The sequence below is a fragment of the Lepisma saccharinum genome, chromosome 13 (genome assembly GCF_977018435.1).
Source record: "Lepisma saccharinum chromosome 13, izLepSacc3.1, whole genome shotgun sequence".
Taxonomy (NCBI): Eukaryota; Metazoa; Arthropoda; class Insecta; order Zygentoma; family Lepismatidae; genus Lepisma; species Lepisma saccharinum.
In genome coordinates, this window is record NC_139241.1 from 51,977,218 (window position 1) to 51,999,683 (window position 22,466).

Below are 22,466 nucleotides of genomic sequence, written 5' to 3' on the forward strand. Positions count from 1 at the left end.
GGTGCTACCATCCCAGAGACAGTTTTTCACCCGGATTTCATAGAGAGAGCAGCTCCGCGCTACACTCTCGCGTGATTATTGTTTTGTGTCCGTGGACTTTGTTTCCTTACGTACCACGAGCGAGTTGCAGATAGAGAGTTACCAGTGTGCGCCTTATTTTGGTGAAGATTACGCGGTGATTTGTTTTTTGCCAAGCGTTAACTACATAATCATGGGCGGCTAAAGGAGATTGAGAAGGGAATCTGTCGACTTCCCTGACCCCGCAACGATGCATCGCCATCTTCCGATGAAGCCAGTCAGCCAACGCCAAGACGACATCAAAGCCAAACACTGCCCAAAGCTAGAAGGACGTTTTCAGAACGACGCCGATCGAAGCCCGTCACCAGAGAGAGAGATTGAAGGACGACTCCAGAACGACGCCGATCGAAGCCAGAGGGAGAGATTGAAGGACGACTCCAGAACGACGCTTCCAGAACGACGCCGAATCGAAGCCCGTCACCAGAGAGATTCTGAACCGACGCGTGACCACGTACACCCGACGCTAGTGGCAAGAGGAACGCCCGAAGTACTAAGGAGGTGCAAGTACAACAGATCGTCGCAATTATTCTTCGTCGCGATCGACCTCGGAGGACAATTTCGCCACAAAGGAACCGTGTGCAAGTCCCGCGTCCAGGAGAGATGAATGACCACGCCACGTAGCAGAGTCTGGTACAGTATACTTCAGAGGGTCTCATGTACATGTAAACGTGCGTCGTTAGTATCAACACCGTACAGTTAACGCCGAAGTCTCACTTATTCGCAAAGTTACTCAGGAAACCCCGAACCTAACCCCCGCGTCTGATAATTTTTGGTATTGTTATAAAAAAGGGTAATTTCATGTTCAGATGTTCTAATTTAATTGTCTGCATTCAGGGTTGGAAGCTCCATTTCATTTCTTTAATATTTAGTATAAATTGTCAAAGTGTGCTCCATTTCTTGTGTAACCGACCGCCCCGTCGCGCCATTTAATTCGTCAATAGTTGACTGAGGGGTCCTCGTTAATTGTGGAAAGCGTAGTTTTTTTTATTGCAAGGTCGTGCGCATGAAGTAGTATTATTTGTTGCATAGTGGTTTTTAAGGTAATTTTTGCTCGCGCCGACGATTGATTAGTGTATTTCCGGCAGCTGGAGCCAATTAAGTTTTTGCATCACTATGTAATTGTGTAGTTGTTCTCATTGGACGAGAGAGGCTTGTGTGTAATACCCCCGTCCGAGAAACTTGTATAATGTCGTGCTTACGACTCGTACGTTCATTCGAACGAAAGATTTAACCACGCCGACCCAATTGTCTTAGTTAACCGCTTTCCGAGGGCTGGCACTTAAGTTAATTTAAAAGAGCACAGGAGCTGACAGACAAATGCCCTAAATTCACATAAAGGTTTAAAAATTAAAAGGAATGATATGTTAATGGGATCCATGATTTGTATCCATACTTCACATGTAAAAATACCTCATGTGTGTGAAAGAGAGATAGAGTGAATGTTGTGAGAGTGAGGAGGCTTTGTAAACAGTTGTTGATTGCAATATTTTTTTTTTGTTGTTACAATATATATTCACTTTTTACCGTTCGTCAGTGTTGTTATTTGACGTTTTTCAGGTACCAGATATTATGCTATTAGTGTTTTATGATTGTTCGAATCTACATATCAAAGGTAAACAAAACAGTGTAACTTTTCAAGGTATTAATCTCCGTCTCGCAATAGTATGACAATAAACGACCGTCTCAGTACCGAACTTGATAACTGGACCGTGAGTCACGACCGGTTTCCCGTACACATAACGACGTTTGGCCCCGTGCCGGGGTATGATTGACACGTCATTTCGGGGACCGTGAGTGCACTCGTTACATCGTGGCCATTATAATCCTTGGTGGGGCTCGTATTGTGTTGTCCTTACATGTTTATGATTGTCCCTTCAACCACCTCATCTTATCACGATTCATCCTCATCTTCGCGATTAGCCAGAAGTAGCAGAAAAACGAAATAATAACAAATCAATATGTGTGTATGTGTCGTTCATTTAAAGACGAATTTCTACTGGGTTGATCGCTACTTTGAGGATGAATGATGAACTAATGAGTGGAGAATGAGACAAACGTTGCTATATGCCTTACTATTGTTCAAACTGGGGCCTCTGGCTTCCTAAAGCGTTATGCTGTCATGGAGACCGGTTATATACATATAGAGGGATTTGCTTAATCCTTTCCGTTCAATCTTACTCTCTCGATCCTGTTGCAGTTATGTCCACGCTATAATTAATTAAGTTAGTAAACTATTTGCATGAAAATATGCGCACGAGGCTCTACTCCCACCCCCCTCCAGCACACACAGGCATTTCAAATTGTTTCACTTTACAATTTTTCGGGTGTTCTATCTATCGTGCTCGTCTCAAGATGAGACTCTCATCTAATAATCATTTAACTTCATTGCTGTGTCTCGTAATCAAGGGGTCCCGGCGTCGATACCCGGTGAAGGTACATGGTGGTTCGGATTCCACTTTAACCTGTAGGTCCAGTCCCGATTAGCCTTACTGTGCATAAAGTGGACTTAAAACACCAAATCAACCAACCAACTAACTTTATTGCTGCGTGTAGAAGTGTAGACAAATAGTGTTAAAGAACCAAAGACATGGATTCCCTTTTTGCTGAATTCAGCATGAATTTGTTAGTTTGCCATCCTCAGTTAACTTGAGAAGTAACGGGAAAGCAGTGAAGAAGAACTACATGTTATAAACATTGCTTCCCAAGAGTTATAATCGCCTCCATGAGGCGATAAACTCGTATGATTTTACATGTTATTAAGCGACCCGCAGCTGAGGGTTCCCCTTTTTGACGTCACTCTAGCAGAAGACCTTCACGTGCCGCCGCAGCGCGGGAAGCGGGAATAGCATCCCCTGCTGCGCAGTTTTCTTTGCTTGTGGTTCCACTATAGTGAAAGTTGTTAGCCCCTCTGACCCAGGTTAGTACAGGGATCCCGAGCAGTCGGGAAATACCGAATGGTCATTCTTAAAAAGTAGCTAGTTAATTCTCGACGTTTTCTGCTTTTAAGTGTCTGAAACTTATCCGAAATTGTTACTTTTTATTCCAGAAATGCAAAAACAATCACTTAAGGTGAAAATGACGTGTAGAATTCGAGATTTCCAGAGCTTCTGGAAATTTCGATCATTTCCTTAACCGAATGTCGGGATTTAAAAAAATTCCAGTCCCGACCAAAAAAAATCCTATCCCGCACAACCCTAGTAATGCTTAAAAGAGTTGTAGCAGTAATCACTACCTTTTCTTAACATCTCCCGTGACACAACCAATCAGAAGCGAGCTCTACGCCATGAGTTCAGTTGTAATGGTGTCCGAGTGCGATGTAAACAATGCATCACTTCAAATTTTTATAACCCAATAACTATTCAACAGAGAAGCAAAACGTTTCCTACGAAACAGTATTAGGCACAAATCAATGGTGCTGCTTAAATACATATTTTATAACGTGTGGAGGAATACTTTAGTTGTTTTCTTGTAAACAGTAGGCAGACATCTCCTGCAGCCTATATATTATCTATTGTTGCCTGCACGTTTCGCATCGCAATCGCAAATGCTAACCGGAATGTTACATGAAATATTTCCGTATAAAGTACGTCTGTTACAAATAATAATAATAATAATAATACTATAAGAATTTTGGTAGCATCTTCGTAGCATAAATGTTAAAGGAAATGCTTCCGTCTAAAGCAGGCCTTTTGACACTACTTGGCAACACTGAAACATAACTTACCCGCTTTTCTTCGTACAGTCCAGGAGCCCGACTAACTTCTTTGGAATCTTGATGTCTGTGGCGAGTTCGTGAGCATTCCCGAGAATGTAATACAAGCGGCTGGGAATCGGGACGTCCTTTCGTTCCTTCTTTCCATCGTCCATTCGTCTGGCGAAGGTGATTTGGTCCAGGAGCAGACATTTCTTCGCTTCATTGGAACTCTTCTGCAGGATAAAGTGGAAGTCATAATCCAGATAAACAACCTCTAGGCTATCCGCTGAAGATTCGTCCTTTCTCGGGTTCCGAGACACAAGATAGATCGAGCATTTTGCTTTGGAATCTGATAGAACGTCGCACTCGTACTTAACCACTCGCAGGTTCGAACTGTTCGTAGCCAAAGCGTCGCACTCGTCAGTCGAAGACACTACTCCAATAAACGCCGGCACAAATAACAAGAGCAAACACGCTGATAACATGCTGTGGCTTTGACACCTTCACTCGTGCGTTAGTTGTTGATCCACTGCACGAACTTTGTGATTATTTCTTTAGAGCATGTTTGAAGCCACATCCCACATGAACACCAGTGCGCACAGGCATCTATCGCTGTAAATAACGACGCAATTTAAAAAATAAGCCGTTCTTCCATGATGCTGTGTGCATGGGAGAGGAGGGGAGAGGGATTCCACGCAGTTTTCCTCGTTGAGCGGAAGATGATGATGTAATGGGCCTAGTCAACGAAAGTTACGGTAGGTGGCAGCACACCTGTTATGTCCTCAAGCTTTTGATGAGCAATTGCTCTCCCATTTAAATACATGGGAAATTTGATGCTGAACGTGCTGCTATTATATTAAACTGCAAGCTTAATTTCAATTTAACCTCACAAATTATGATTGAACATGATATATGAATAATCAGTGCTGTAAAGCTAAGATTTTAAAAAAAGATGATCTTCAACTACAGATAATATATGGAACTCAAAAAGACTTTAAAATTTGTACAGTATTTGTTTACGTCATCATCAATTTTAACAGTTTAAGTGCTTTAATGTTGTGAATCCGGAAGGAATAATGCATAATTCCGCGCGAATCTACTTTCATTTTTATAGTTGTTATTAATAACTGACTCTTTTTCTACATGATATCATACTTTTCCACATGGCTAGTAAATATGGTTCTCTGTTTTATATATATACATTTATCGAGAAGAATGGTTATTAAAAAAAATATTTGATCTGTTTTATGTCTCGCAACCTCTAGGGATTTCTTCTTTACAGGAATTATATTTTTTAAAGTGTTGTAAAAAGAAAAAAAAAAGACGAAAATACGACGGGGATATTCCTGCTTATTACAAGGAAACCATACGGTAACATTAAATTATCAGGTAGGGTATAGTGTATATTAATAAATATCATGCGCTTTCGCACTTAATACATTTTTCTTTATAATTTTGGGAGTTTCTCCGATTCATACTCTACCGTTGAATTACACATGCTCGAAACCAGAAGAAACAAAGCGAGGTGTAAAATGTAAATTTCTGTATTATCGACCCATAGTAGCTACGGATGACCCAAGTGACATCAAGTTTAGTGCTCTTTGTTCATAAACATACGATATTTAGCCCGTTCGAACTACTATGCCGTTGCGTTAATTCTTAAGTTCATGAGAATGTAATTTTCGGAAACTTATGACTTGCTAATGAATGCCTTGAAAATAAACACGAATTATTGTAAATAAAATATCAGGGCAAATATGATTTAAAAGAGAAAGAAAGTTATTTTGTATCTCAGCTCCAACAATGTTTTTTTTTTCTGTGAACAATGAGATTTAACTAAAGAAAATTCTTGGTTCGTTTTAAGCGGCTAATGCAGACAAAGATCAAAGGCTAAGCCGACAAGAATACGCCTTCCCATTGTTTACCGCGGTACATTTGAATTTCTGAATTCGAATGACAATAAGTTTAATTATTGTAAAATGTTTTGTTGGTAAGAACAGCGAGACAATCCAGATGTCAATTATCGTGCATGTGCATGGTAGATTCTGAGAGCGGTGTTGGCGCGTTTCTCATAAATCTTTAAAGTACGCGTATCATTTGGGATCCGTCGATATGTCTAAACAATCTAAACGACCGCAAAGTTAAATTTTGATATATATATATTGTAAAAAGTCATGCAGTGACTCTCGCGAGAATTGTGAAAATTCTACGCCATTGGCAAGTTCTTCGTCGCAGTGTGGCGCTGATATTACGAATGTTCTTCTCGGTACTGATTTCTCATCCCTTTGTAAACTCTGAATCTATATCCACATCACTAAATAATGTTGAAGTGCTTTGTGAATCGCCTAGAAGTGATAAATGTGTTGGAATGTCTTTAAACTTACTTTTGAACGCAAGAATAGACTCAGTGGAATTTAGCAACATGTATTCTACATCGCGCCTCATCATCATCCTGGGTGAGTTACATAGGTAAAAGTAATGTCAATTTCCCCGTGCATATAGCACCGTGCCATGAAAGCACATGTAGGAGTAGCATCCTACACATTCTCGATCGCGGTCATTTTGGAGGTGATGTGATCAACACCACGCTCCGGCAGCCTGGATGCTGGGTGAGCCCTGGAGCCACTTTATGCGGGGACAAGGGCTGAAAAATTCCAACCAATTCCGGGAATCGAACCAGGATCTTCCGCGTAGTTGTCAGACGCCCTACCGACTAGATCAGCCATGTCAAACTCGCGGCCCGCGAGCCGCACATGCGGCCCCCAGCCTTGGCCCTAAGTACATTTCATGGAAACAGGACTATCTATCTATATATATGCAGTTGTCCCACATTTCCTTTTCTCATGAAACAACCTGCGACTCATCCGAACTTCACCAAATATACCTATTATATATACTATTCTTGTATTCCATTAAGGTGTTGTAATCAAGGGGCCCCGGGTTTGATACCCGGTGGGGGCACATAGTGGTTTGGATCCCACTTTAAACTGTAGTCCCAATTAGCCCTTCTGTGCATAAAGTGGACTTAAAACACCAACTCAATCAATCAATCAAATCCATTAAGATGTGTAAGTTAGTTCAGAAATTTTAAAAAATGAAACAGACAAATATTGCTGGCTGGGAGAGGGAAGCGTGTAGTTCTGTAGCCAATGAGTCTGTTTCTTGATTGTGAAGGGTTTGCCTCGAAGGAAAGTCAGTTTCTGGATAAGTTTCAGATAAGCGTGTCGCTGCCTTAGCCCTGTGGGAGTAAGAAAAGGACTATAAAAGATAAATATAGAATTTTTCAAGTGAAATAAGAGATCGCCTATTTTCTTTGTGAAGTGAGTAGTGAATTGTGAAGTGAGTAGTGAAATGCGTTGAAATTTTGTGTCTTAACAAAGTGAATCCATTCAGAAAAAAAAATCTTTGTCACGAAATACAGTTATTGACCTCCGTGGCGGAGTGGTTAGCATAGTGCGTTACTACGCCAGGGGTCCCCGGTTCGAATCCCGGTCTTTACATCGTATAAAAAAAACCCGGGTTTTGGGATCTGACTTAGGCTATGCCAGCGTAAAGCTACTCGCTTGGGGTAACACCCCTGAGAAACGAAGGTAACACGTAAACAAGCAAAGGGGGCTCGGCCCTGTGAAATAAGGAGAACACTTAAGCATTCGATTTTAACACTTAGGTTGACTGGTCTGGCAGGGTCATGAGAATAATAGAAAACGAATAAAGGAATGTTCGTTTACCTCTGATGTCTTGTACGGATGATCGTCTCGTTGATTTAGTAGACAAGGAACGGTTCTAAAATGAAATCTCTTTCGGGAGCGCAACTCCCGTGGTAACTCCTTACGTAACAATTGAAAATCAGACGATAGATTGGAGGCAGCAACTATACACTCGATAGCTTTCTGATTACAACTGGCTGAGAAATGTTCTCTCGAACTATTTAAGGGAGATTCAAATTTCCGATCGTTAAAGCCGTTGGCGAGTCCGCATCCCGCCGTTAACCGTGCTTTTTTCATAAGGCTGAGTTTACTTATTTTTCGTACGATTTCCGGTAGATTCCCGTGTCAGCGGAGTTTTAAAGTTCCGCTGAAGATTGCCGGTGTTATGTGCTTGTAAGAAGCTACTTCCAGCGCTTCAGCCGGACCCCTTGGCGACGAGATTAGTCTATCGTAGGGATGGCCAAACGGATCCGGATCCGAAAAATCCGGATCCGTTCGGATCCGGATCCCAGAGTTCCGGATCCGAGAGTTTCGTATCTCAATCCCATTATAATATTACCACACCTTAAAAGGTATTATGATCTTCGATTACAAAGACATTTTTCGTTAGTCCTACAAGAATTTTTTTCAAGTGTTGTTCCTAAAATACTTTGCTACGCATCGGCTAACACACTCGAGCACAAAAATAATCTTACTTGTTTAACATAAAATGTCAGAGGTGATTTTGTAAATGCCATTGAAACGAATATGTATTCATTCGAATGTATTGGAAAAGAAAACACACATAAATGTGAGACATTCCATTCCAGGATGAAACCTTTAACACATATAACAAGATAGAAATGTTATACAAAAATTATACAATTGTTCTACAGTTACAGTTCTACAAATTAAAATAAAACATTATAATATATGCAGTGTTAAATAATTACAAGGGAGGTTATCTAAGTATCCCCTTCCGATTTCCATGAAACTTGGCAGTATAGTGGGGCCCAAAGGAAGAATTACGTGTTTTTTTGTTTCAGCTAAAAAACGGTTTTAGGGGGCAAAGCAGAACCCCCTCAAATGTCAAGATGAAGACAAATTGAAGTGAGGATCTGACCCCTGTGCCCCCCTCCGATTTCCATGATACTTGGCAGGTGTGTGTATAAACTGGCCCAAATGAAGAAATACGTGTTTTTTTGTTTAAGCTAAGAAACTGTTTTAGGAGGCAAAACCCCCTTAAATGTCAAGATGAGGACAAATTGAAGTGAGGATCTGACCCCTGTGTCCCTCCGATTTCCATAAAATTTGGCAGGTGTATAGTGGGGCCCAATGGAAGAAATACGTGTTTTTTTGTTTCAGCTAAAAAACGGGTTTAGGGGGCAAAACCCCCTCAAATGTCAAGATGAGGACAAATTGAAGTGAGGATCTGACCCCTGTGCCCCCCTCCGATTTCCATGAAACTTGGCAGGTGTATAGAGGGGCCCAAAGGAAGAATTTCGTGTTTTTTTGTTTCAGCTAAACACTGTCTTAAGGGGCAAAATCCCCTCAAGTGTCAAGATGAGGACAAATTGACGTGAGGATCATCTGACCCCTGTGTCCCCCTCCGATTCTCATGAAATTTGACAGGTGTATAGAGAGTCCGTATGCCCTCTGTTCCTTCCTATGCCATATTTACGTGGTTTCAGGGTCAGATCCCCACTTCAATTTCTCCTCATCTTGACATATGAAGGGGGGGAATGAAAACACACATAAATGTGAGACATTCCATTCCAGAATGAAACCTTTAACACATATAACAAGATAGAAATGTTATACAAAAATTATACAATTGTTCTACAGTTACGATTCTACAAATTAAAATAAAAAAGTTCTGGAACTGGATTTCGGATCCGCTAGGATCCGGATCTGACCATCCCTACTATACACCTGCCACGTTCCATGTAAATCGGAGGGGAACACAGGGGTCAGATCCCCACTTCAATTTGTCCTCATCTTGACATTTGAGAGGTGGTGCAAAATGGATCCGGATCCGAAACCGAAAGTACTGGATCCGGATCCGAAAAGTCTGGAACCGGATCCGAAAGTACTGGATCGGGATCCGAAAATTCTGGATCCGGATCCGGATCTGAAAATTCCGGATCCGCGGATCCGGATCCGAAAAATTTTAGGATCCGGAACCAACCGGATCCGGATTTCGGATCCGCTAGGATCCGGATCTGGCCATCGTATCGAGTTATGACGCCAGGGGTCCCGGGTTCTGCGTAGGTATGTCTTCATCAGTTTCATTATAGATCTCACCCTCATGGTCAAAATTAGCCAAAAGTGGCAGAAAAGCGACGATCAATAACAAAAATCAAAACAAAGTCAGAGATTTAAAATCAGAAGTACAGTTGAAGACAGGATTGATGACTCAGCAGGGAATATCAACGAACAATGGAAAGCAAAAATTGCTGTTTTTGTTGCCTTTTCGTTTGTAATATATGAAAGTACAGACGTTTGTGGGGTAAAGCTCAGTTAGCTGTATTCCTTCGTGACAATTCTCATCTCAATGTGACAAAACTGCTCGGCATAATTCCTCTCCGCGACAGAATTACAAGAGAAGATATTTTCAAGGAATTGGCCATTTTCCAAAGATAATTCCAGTCATTTCCAAACTCCTCTGGAATACTAAAAGCCAATACTGGTTCCAAGTAAAAATACTACTTGATAAATCTGAAAATAGGTATCAAAACTTACGAGTGCCAAGGGCAATTTTCTTGTTCTTTTCTTTGGATGCTGCGGGTGCAAATCCCAACTATCAAATGGAACTTATTGCCTTACAATGCCACTCAGTATTGAAAGAGAAATATCACAAGGTGGGTGTTCCTATAGATTTTTCTCATCTCCCAGAGCAATATACTCGAATAAGCAATTTTGCTGCTGGAATTTTAGTGATGTTTGGCAGCACTTTGTGAACAGCTGTTCTCTGTTGTGAATATTAATAAAAGAGCCGAACTATCAAAAATGACTGCTTTGCTTCCATTAAGATTTTCCTGATCACAAAAGCATAATGCGGACATTGAGAAGCTGGTTTCTGAAAAAGTAAGGTGTCCAATCTCTGGGAAACGAAACTAGAATTGTCTATATACTGTTTCTTGCAAAACTATTTGCACAATTTTAACCTATTTATATTTGAAACAAAGATGTAAAATAGTATAACTTACTATGAGAAGTAGTTGTATTAATCTATTTCAGTAAAACATACGAGGATTATAAAATATTTTTCATTACGTAATCGTGTACGCATCCAGTTCTAAGTAGGATGGTATGGATATGGGTGTGAGGAGAATTCCTACATCTTGTTCCGGTTGCTAATTTTTGGCACTTGTGTGTGTGGGGGGGGGGTATATACTCTCTACATAATTTATGTAATTGTTGATACTGCAAGTCTAACTACTGGAACCCACCCCCCTTTCCCGCCAGGGGCGATTTTTTTAGTTTTAGACTTCAAGAAATTGGGGGCCGTAGAGTTTTGACATTATCGTTATGAGGCCCTAATTACGAATTGAGTTTGACATGGCTGGACTAGATCACCACGGCTCCTTGGATGAGTTCCATACTTCGATTATTTCAATTTATTTTAATATATTTGCTTGATTTATGGATTATCTTCACACTTAAAATATCTCACCTATCATATACAAATAACCGTTGACTAGACAATTATTTCGTAACAAAGAACAAAAAAGAAATGCTCCTGGAATTTGTTAAAAATCGAATGACAAGAAAATAATTTTGTTCTGTCGCTTTCATAAATATATTTATGTAGATCTCTACTACTTAAAAGTAGTAGTGGTAATAGTAGTAACAGCAGCTGCATTAGTAGTATTATTAGTAGTAATTAAAATTAATTAATTATGAGTATTGTTAATTAATTAAAGTATAATAATACAATGGCAATGTGAATTTGGAGATAGATTTAAAAATACCTCCTTCCCTTGATGAAATCCTGCGTACGCTACTGGGTTTACTGAACACATTTTTATTATCGACTTACACGTGAAATTTTTACTTTCGTTGATAATAAAGTTTGAATAGCCATCCAATCGCGCTCCAATGTAAAGCTTACGGCAACCAAATGACGTTCGAAATTCTTTAGGGACACAATGAAGGTGGCGCCGCCATCGGAATAGTTTCGCAATAGAACAGATCCATTTGACGAGCTTCCGGGTTCGAATCCTGGCCTGGGCATGGATGTTTGTAAGTGCCCATTCATCAATTTCATCATATCATCCCTCATCCCCATCTTCGCAAATTAGCCAAAAGTGGCACAAAAGGCGAAGTAAAATAAATCAAATCAAATCACAAAACCATTTGACGAGCGGCTAGGGACAGCCTTAGCACCTTGGGAGATATATGCTACCAACACCAAACCTGGCTTGCCTAACCTATACAGCTAGGCATATAAATACAGAAATAACCATGTAAAAAGGTTAGACACTCGCCCCCATTTAAAGCTAATCGCTGTCCGCATCTGGCAACGGTGTAACTAGGAACTATAAGCAGCAGAGATTTTTTGCCTCCAGGGTGCAGTCGTGCTCAAGACGACCTTGAAAAAATTTGAATCCGTGTAAAGAAATACGCCAAGGAAGCAAAAAGAATGAATGGATCCTAATTATCTTTGCACGGAAGTTTACCAGTCATGCTGGTCAGACAAAGGTTTGTAGGTGGCAGCACAATAGTTGTGTCTTTGCGCTTCAGACAGTCAACTGGGGTGCGTCAAGTGTCTGAGGGATGCTCGCTGAGCAAGATTTTCGCTCGTTGAGCAGACAGATCATTTACTTGACGCTGTTTGCTCATTGATCAAAATATCAGTGCCTTTGATTAATCTGTGATCAATATAGCTTCCAAAATTACGTCACTTTCATTTTAATACATTTGTACAATTACAAAAACTGGAATATCTGTAATTACACTATATCGCAAGCCGTTCAGCATAAATATTTCCTCATTGGCCGCCAGCCCGCCTATCCTCACGCAGCTTTCCTCTTCTTACTCTTTTCCTCACGAAATCGAAACACAAAAACGCTATATTCTGTGGCTAAAACCTGTGGTGAGAAAGGTTCAAGTTCGCTCAGTGATCAAGTGAGCAGCGCTCGCGGTGCAACGCTTATTTGGCCGTCAAGTAGCTGAGCGATCACGTTGCTCGCTGAGCGCTCAGATACTTGAAGCGCCCCTGCTCTGACATTTAAATATACGTGGGGGATTCGATGCTGGACGCGCAGTTATTATCTTCCAAGTTAAATTTGATTTTTACCTGACAAATTACGTCGCAACATGAAAGCTGAAGAATCAGTGCTGTAAAACTAGGATTCTGAAAAAATTATCGCCGACAACACAACACATATCGATGTTCAAAACAACATTAAAATGTGCATAGTACAGGGTGATTCAAAAGTCCCTTAACACCTCCTATAAAATGTAAAGGAGTTAGGCTGGGCGCAAATGGTCATGATAGAGACAGTTTAGGCCTAGGGGAAACCATATTGGTGTGTTCCAAGTGGACGTCCGCCATTCAACTCATTTGTTTTTAATGGGAAGACGGTGATGTGGTATATAAAACCAGGCTAGAAATTCTCGAGAAATGCAATGGTGCAGGGGCGATTCCTCCATGTAGGAAGTGAGGAACTTCCTACAGTTCATTTACACTTATTTCCAGTCTTCTACTTTTTTAGGAGTTTAATGTGCGTTATAAAATTATGAGCGTAATGTGCGTACATTTGACTAGGTTCGCTACTGTTCGCTATCACTCGCTTGCTCCAGCTGACAGCCAAAAACGACAGTCTTCTCTCTTCCCTGCTGCTGAGGAATCTCGATCTTCCACCTACAACGGGATGGGCGAGGGGTTAGGAAGGGACCGGGAGGGGGTTGCTTGTTTAAATGGCTATCGAGGAAGGGTCGAGTGGTTCCTCATCAGTGATACCAACCCTGGCATTATGGTTCTATACCTAGCATAATTTGAACTTTGCTGTAATCTAGCACCCTGTGTTTGGCAAGTGCTCCTTGTTGGGAGACAGATACATTTAATTCAAAGGAAGATACTTTGAGGAAAGAGCAAATATATTTTATTTCTTATTTGTACTTCTCTAGCGGACTTGCTTCAAACAAGAAAGAGTGCCGACTATAGGAAAATCTTATACAATCACATGCCGGTTCATCCTCTTGTTTTAATCTTTTCTTTATCTCCCCGATTATGAAATGAACATTTTATGAAAGGAAATCGGTAGAAAGTTGGAGGTCTCAAATAAAACATAGGTACTTGTCGCCGTTCCCAATCGTCAAATTTTCTCCAACTTTTTCAACCACACAATACTGAACTTATTTCTTCATTCATACTAAACCCCCCTTTTTCAACCAGACAAACAATCAGCAATACAATGGCTTACAGATCAAGATTGTCGCACAGAGTACAGTTTGGTTCTTCTTATTTACACTCAATTCTCGGAAGTAACCGAATAGTGCTGTATTCCGCAAATTACAATGTTTTCAAATTTCCTATAATTTTCTTATCATTGAACAGCTATGAAAATTCTATGTTTAGAAAATAATATATTTATAAATTAAATTATATGTATTAGCGGTGATTCTTGTAATAAATTGAATTTAAATCGGGTATCTGGACGTCTGGTAGCTTCCCGTCAATGGTCATAAACAGTGGCGGCGATTGGATGCCAGAACTGGGGTGGCAAGGTGCAAAAATTGGCGAGGGGGGGCAAGGACAGTATATTTCCCTTTGTAGATAATGTTTAGCATAGTGCGGGGACAAAAGTCTGCAGTCTCGCCTATCTTCACAAACAACCCATTCATTCATTCACGAAAGAGAAAAATCGAAATTCTATCAGAATTTGAAAAATTGTCAATGTTATTTTCGTATGTATTTTTAAGGATTGCATATAAATATTTCATTGTTAGAGGTCCATGGTCCCTTTGGGTACAGGGTTGTAGAGCTAATATTCTAAATGCAATGGATAGTACAAGTGACCGTGGGCCTGTTTAATTAAACGCACTTTCGAAGCCTTTCCTCGGTCTATTTAATATAACTTCCTACACCTAAAAAAAGCCAGGAGTCGCCACTGCAATGGTGACGCTTTTTCTTTCGGCGTAAGAGGCCATAGTGCGGGAACAAGAAAGTGTGCCCTTCCCACGCACCCCTGTTGAAACGTCAAATCACGGTAATTATTTATTTGGGTATAACATTAAATTAGAGGCTATTTTTTTTATTTGTTTGTTGATCTTTTCTACTTATTTTTTTTACAGGAAGAGAGTTAGTTTGAGAGATAAAGGGAACGAAGCTGGGTTGGTCGGGGGGGGGGGGGGTCGTGGTAAAGAGAATTTGCTTGAAACCAACAGAAAGGGTATTCTATTCGGTAGAAGTTCCTTCCTGGGATAATGCCTCAGGAGGTTGAGAACACCCCCTGGTAATCTCAGGAAGGGAAAAGGAAATTCGAAGATAAGTTTTAATTTAACACCTCGCGTTTTCCTGTTGCTTCGTATGTTCGAATCAGTTCCTGGCACACATGGAAATTTCCTTGTCGTGTTTCAAAACTATCCCTTTCTGACTGTAAAATTCTTTGTCTCACAAACACACACAAAAATGAACACTTATTGCAGGGTTTATCCTGGTATTTCGATCTAAGAGGGAGTACGAACAATTTGAGGGGCTGTAAAGACACATTTAGCACAAAATTGGGCCTTTGTGAATACTTTTATGGGGACTTGTCACAAAAATTTGATTGGTATGTTAATTTGCGCGATGGATAACTCTTGTTCATTCTACTAGACATTAAATTTGCAAAATTTTGCTTTACCTTCAGTCTTTACTATGAATTAAACTTATAAATTGAAAGTTCTTACACTTTTCATGTCAATTAATCAGCTGAGTTCAAAGTAAAACGCAAGACAATAGAGCCAAGGACGCATTTAGGGGTCCAGAGGGCCCGGAGCCCCTAAAAAGACTTACCAAGTACTAAAATTAAGTAATGAATTTGGATCATACGGCTTTGAATGACCTTACAAACAAGATTTATGTACACTACTACTCAAAATAATATGCATAAAATATTAATCAGAAACTTACATTTTTCCAACATAACATAATTTTTGTTATTCGATAAATATTCAATTATTCCTCTATTTGATATTAATTTCATTGCCAGGGCACTTGTTTTTATGTAAATTATTCCGATTTTAACTACAGGTAAGCTACGTAATAAATAGTATGCGTTGTTGTAAATTCTTATACAGTTTTTTACCTAATCGTGTAATAATTATATAATATTAATTTATGTATTGTAATTAGTATTAATTTGATTTAATTTAATTATTTTATATTAAACATTATTATTATTATTATTATTATTCCTGAGACACTTGGTTCGGACCCCCCCCCCCCGAAACATATTTCTAGATACGTGCCTGAATAGAGCATGCGATTTTCCATGTTAAGGGTCAACTTTTAAAATAGCGACAGCAGCTTTGAAACAAAATTGTGATGCACGTGTATCGTACATCCATGTAAAGATGAGATTTTGGAGAATACGTCGATATATTACACTACCTTACAGAGCATAAGGAAAATAATAACTGGAGTAAGGAAATCATACATTTTTAAAGAAAATCGAGCTATTTCGTTTCCGATAGCTCATCTGCCGCGCTGACTTTCTTTCGTGGCCCCCATCAATTAATTCTTGTAGGTCTAAACAATAAATTAATAAAAATCAGACTTAATTCAGGAAACGTGTGTTACTTTTCTCTTCATAAACTTTAATATCGTCTAATATCTAAGAAACTAAAATAAACAAAACAGTAATTTTGCCTGTAGTATTATATGGATGTGAAACTTGGTCCTTTACATTAAAAGAGGAACATAAATTGAGAGTATTTGAAAATAAAACCCTTAGAAAAATATTTGGACGTAAAAGGGATGAGGACACATAATTTGTATTCATGTTCAGATATTATTCGAATAATTAAATCAAAAAGACTTTGGTGGGCAGGCAATGCGGCACGAATGGGAGAGGAAAGAAGAGTTTACAGGATTCTTGTTGGGAAACCTGATGGTAAGTGACCTGTAGGAAGGCCAAGACGAAGATGGAGGGATAACGTTGAGATGGACCTAAAGGAAATAGGTAAGGATGGAAAATATTGGATTGATCTTGCCCAGGATAGGGAAAGATGGAAAGCTTGTGTTGCTGCAGCCATAAACCTTCGGGTTTGAAAGGCTAGAGAGTTAGTTAGTTCTAAATAAATCCAACTCTTTTAAAAAAAAAATAGCAACACACCCGCGGTGGAGGCACATAATGGTTCGGATCCCACTTTAAACTGTAGGTGTAGTCCCGATTAGCCTTTATGCGTGCAAGAAACAGACAAACAAATAAGTTCTCTTATGTAATCAGAAATGAGGTTTCGGCGCTAATCCTGCACGTAATTGATTTTATTAACTTGAGCGTTAAAACGTAATTAATCAAATTAGCTTTATTTTCAATACTGTACCCCTTTTGAAACATTTATATTCATGTAGTAGAAATCTGCTCCATGCTTGGTTTTCACATTTCCCCGTTTCACATGCACACTTTTATATGATTTTTCCCTAATTCCCTTTTCAGTTATTTTTGAATCCAAAATTTTCTGTTTCTGGGAAGCTTCCTTGCTGAAAACAACATTGCTTCTATGTGGTGGAACGATTTATGCCCAATTCAGGAACTATGGAAATTCCAATGGAAACACTGCCATTTCAGGAACTGCTCTTTACCGTTGGATATTTCAGTGAAATATCTTCCCAACTCACATTGTCCTACTATGATGAATTGACATTTGAAATAGTTGACATTACACACACCTGTGTAACTGCTAACCTAACCTTCAAGCAAAAGATCTGCATTATACTCCAAATATATTAGGGGAAAGAAGAAACTCCCCGAAAAGCACGGTACTTTTTCTGCAAATGGATATTTGTACGCAGTATTTCAGAGTAACGTGCAGTAACGATAAAAACCTCTCAAAAACCGGTCCTTACCTCCCCCCCTTTCCTCCAGAGCCAGCGGTTGCTGAGTTGTGAACATTCCACTTCAAACATTCCACGTGAAAATATCGGTTCCTAAATTGGGAACTTTCGTCATAGTTCCTGAATTGGGAACATTCCACTTCAAACATTCCACGTGAAAATATCGGTTCCTGAATTAGGAACTTTCGTCATAGATTCTTAATTGGGGAACATTCCACTTCAAACATTTACGTGATATTATCGGTTCCTGAAGTGGGTACTTTCGTCATAGATCCTGAATTAGGAACATTCCACTTCAAACATTCCATGTGAAAATATCGGTTCTTAAATTGAGAACTTTCGTCATAGTTCCTGAATTGGGAACATTCTACTTCAAACATTCCACGTGAAAATATCGGTTCCTGATTTGAGAACTTTCGTCATAGATCCTGAACTGGGAACATTCCACTTCAAACATTCCACGTGAAAATATCGGTTCCTGAATTGGGATGTTTTGTCAAAGTTCCTGAATTGGGACGTCCTGAGTAGGCTCGTAGCTAAAATTGATCTCCAGGGAAGGCTCACAGGATATAAGGGGGGAGCTTTGTAAACCGAATCAATTTTTCAAAAGTTCAACAGTATTAAATGATGGTAAATTATGTGTGTGTATGTTGAGGACCATTTAGTAAATATAAAATATAAAATTTAGAAATAGGACAGATTCCTATAAGAGTACGCACTTAGTGTTTAAAGTCATATTACGGAAACGTAAATAAACATAAACACAAAACAACTGCACCTACTTCTTAAGTAGTATCTTTACTTTCGTATGGAACTAAAAATAAAATAAATGGAAACAAAATATAGGATATACAATTATATTTTTAAATGGATCCAAAATAGTACTGTTAGGGGACTAGTCCTTAAAGAGTACGCACACGTCCTCTAAAAGTACGCACTTGCCAATGAAGGAAATAATTCCTGTAACACATGTCACACTGAAAGGCACCCTGTCCTTCATATGAAGAGCAAGCTTCATGCCACCATTGCTCGCAACTCCACATTGAATCCAGTCTTCTGTAATTAGTTCCCCGTAGATTTCGTGGCATCCTGGACAGTTGACAACTTCTTGAAGGTCTTTAGATGTGGAAGGTACAGCAGCATCAAATTTCAAGCGTTTTTCCTTTGCGACGCTTGCCTCCTTTACGTGGCTCCGTACTTTGGGATGATGCAGACTCCAATGTTTCTTGATAGAGTGATGATGTTATTATTTCGGATTTCTTTCCGCATCTACTGCGCTTCAACTCATGCTTGGCTTTGGGGCAGGGGGAACAATTCAGAAGGAGATAGTCGTAGGCCAACTTCTGACTGTCTGTTGCTGCCATTGTCGCTTCGACAGTCTGTACTTTGAGATACTGCACTAGTATTGGAATTCCTCGGATGCTGAACATCATCCTCATGAGGCTGAATTGAAATATCTGAGTACTGACTGGTTTCCTCCTGGTGCACTGTTCATTTTATTTGTGATTCAATGTACGTAAACAGTGACGTGCGGTGACGTCGACACTTGGGGTAGCAGTCAGTGGCGTGCACAAGGGGGGGGGTTGGTGTGGGTCACACCCCTCCTCCCTTTAGGGCCAGTATTCCTACAAAAAAGAAGAATGTCAATAACAGGAAAGGATTGCAAAATTATGAATGAGTACTAGAAAAAAGTACACGTAACCCCCACCCACATTCGAAAATAAAAAACTATTTGATTTGACTCCAAGCCAGAGATCCTGGGTTCGAATCTCGGATTGGCCATTTGTGTTCTTTGTGTGTGTTCCTTCATCTATTTTGTTGTACCAAAGGTGGCGGAAAAGCGAAGTAAAATAAACCAAATTGAGCAATCAATGAATGATTGATTTCATTTTTGTTACTTAGCGTCGCTTTTTTGTCACATTTGGTTAATTGCGAAGATGATACGATGAAACTGATGAAGGGACGAACATAGGGAACGCCCATGCCCGGGTCGGGGTTCGAACCCGGAATTCCTGGTGTCGTAGCGCGCTGTGATAACCACTCCCCCACGCTTGGTTGATTTGGTAACAGGTAACAAAACACAACACACTTTTTTGTGTAGTTTCTTCAATGATATTCATTTGACTTTTTGAGTTCTGAGATACATTTTTCATTCCAAATTATTTCATTATTCACTGCAACACATAGGACAAGAATGCGCACTCATCACGGGTTCGAATCCTGGCCTGGATTGTTCATATGAGGTCCCTTCACCAATTTCATCATATCATCACAATCCTCATTTTCGCGATAACCAAATGTGGCAGAAAAGCGAAGTAAAATAAACCAAACCAACAACAATATGAACACGCGTTCTCTTGCCCAAATAAATACATCCGTATTTATGACTGTTAGAGACAAAGAGTAGTATATTTAAATAAAACACTACTAAAACGAGAGTCAGAGAGAGCCTAAGCACATATTTGTAATTTAATCATTATATATTCCATATTTGAAAAAGAAAGAAGAAAGAAAGCATAACATTATTGTCTGCACATACGAGTAACACGTTCCCATTTCATAAATAATAAAACTACATCCCATATTATACATACACACATATTGTACAACGTGTAAAAGGTTGTGTAAATACAGAGAACATAAGTACTGCAGAACATTTTACCCTGTGTTCCTTACAGGATTTACAAAAAAATTATGAGAAACCAATCCCCTATCTGTCCTATAGGAGATAGACTGGGGGACCTGAAAGCCTGGGCTTTCAACCATTGCAGCGGGGGGCGAGGGGACAAGAGAGGTAGAGGTAGAAATCTTCCTTTTCCTTGGGCCGGCCGTTTCTACCTGGAAACTGGTCTGGCGGAAGAAGAGCGAGCTGGGTATCCAGCCAGCTTTACCCGCGGAGAACACCGATGGACGAGTAGCGCGTGGAAAAGAAGGTGTTGCATATGAGCTGTGGTGGCTTTAACAAGACAATAAATATTGTGATTTGAATATAATTCGAGATGTGAGATTGATTGATCTATCTCTGCTAGACTAGCTACTCCTCAGTGCACGTCACTGTACGTAAATTCTTCTAATTTTACAGAAAATTATTGAGAAAATGTGACCTCAGACTTTTTTTTAAAAAATATCAGAGAATCAAGGATATTTACTACGTAGAAACTGCCCTGTTCCTCAAGAGTACGCATGCGAATTATTTGGGTACTGTTCAATGCATACGCCACATTTAATGTTTTGTCACCAGATGGCAGAATCAATCAGACTAGACATGTGAAATCCACACCTATGTATTATCAAGGCGTGCACAGATATTTACTATACAGGTCATTGTCTTCCCGTTTTAGCGTTATTGGGCAGACGTTATATTCTACAAGCGTAATAGTACACTGAAATGGCAGTAAATTACTTACCTCTTAATTACCCAGTGCCTGCCAGCCGCATGTTACTTCCTTCATGCTCATACGCAACCTTCCGTACTGTTGCTTGCTAACGTCTAGAAGCTACCATCCCACAATGCTGCCGACTTTGGAAATTGGCATTGCGTACAGAGACGGTACATTGTAAGCGAAGAGCACCTTGAAGACGAGGAACCCGAGTAAAGACGCAAGTCGACTCGTTGCCGTGGGCAGGCGAGCAGGTAAACCTGTTCTCGCGGAGCAAGAAGCACGGGTAGGCAAAAGCTAGACTTTGCAGTACTCTGATTGCGTACTCTTTCAAGACCACGTACTCTTATAAGAACCTACCCTATCATACAAATACTATACTTGTTTTCTATATCTTCTAAAACATCTCTTGCTACATGCTCCATACTCCTTTTGATGGTGCAGATATTTATACCAAGAAAAATGCACAATATTGAATCATAGTCCCTACCGTACATTCCAACCCCAGCCGAAGCAATAAAACTGCCCTTCGTTCTAAAAAAAATTTGGGAGCTGTTGAACTTTGACGCAGATGTGGAAGGAATGTGGATGATGACGTCGAAGTCGTAGATTTCTGTCTAAACGAGAGGTCGCAGCAGGGGCAGCGAAGGCACAAATATAGAAGCTCTCCTACGAAAGAACTTTCTAAATCTAAATACTTGCAGCTATAGGCTTCAGCTCATAAACGAAACAAGATGAACGAATGTAATACCTGCTGTTCATGTTCTGTGAATTTATCCTTCACCAAGTTGTGAGCAAAATAATATCTGCTGTTTACATTTTCACTCTTCACTGTAAAGTGGGTCACTTTGCAACAGGAGGCACGTTGCAACAGTGTTTTTTTCGGTTATGTAGGATGGCTCTACTGCGTTGCGCTTACTGTCGTTCCAACACACGTTGGTAGGTGTCTCTGATGAACCGTTCGTTACGCCAGTTTTTCAGATGTTGTCAGAGTGGAGGAAGAAAGATGAATTTTGTGGACGGCGAATAATTTTCAAGAATCTATTACAATTTCTAATATGCAATTCCTATAAATGACCACAGCATGCGACATGTGGTCAATTGAAAGCATGTTTATTGAAGGTGTGGAACGTGATATTGCTTTCCATGTGATGCAATTTTTGTGGAGGCAAGAATAGCTTTCGTAATCAAACATGTCGGTGAGGCAAGTTGCAACAGATTGTTCACTGTCCCGAATGTGATAAATCGAAGTACGGTTTATTGTCTGTCTACTAATTTTACAATCTTTTCAAGTAAAAGAAAAATGTGATTGCATATATTTAGTCCTTAGCTTAAGACAAGTGGCTGCAGAGTTCAACATTCATTATTCAACCCTCTGAAGATACATACAAAAGAAGAAATTACAAGGAAGTGGTCCTCGTGAGGGACAGAACATAAGTTGTGGTTATGCGAAACCGTGGAAAGTGTTTTCAGAGGAAGAATAGAATATCTTCAAAATGTACTTGCAGCGTTCCAGTGAGATTATGTTTGGATTAACACCACAGGAAGTGAGAAAATTGGCTCATCTCTATGCAGTTAAG

The 22,466-nt window shown here is 39.9% G+C and overlaps 1 protein-coding gene across 1 annotated transcript in view; it reads right to left on the reverse strand.

The window, feature by feature from the left end:
* The window catches only part of LOC145996958 (uncharacterized), a 41,762-nt gene extending 37,329 nt beyond the window's left edge, over nt 1-4,433 (reverse strand). The window contains exon 1 of the mRNA XM_083133550.1: nt 3,803-4,433. Within this exon, the coding sequence (XP_082989676.1) occupies nt 3,803-4,257 (455 nt within the window). The 5' untranslated portion in view covers nt 4,258-4,433. The remainder of the gene's footprint in view (nt 1-3,802) is intronic.
* Between the last annotated feature and the right edge of the window lie 18,033 nt (nt 4,434-22,466).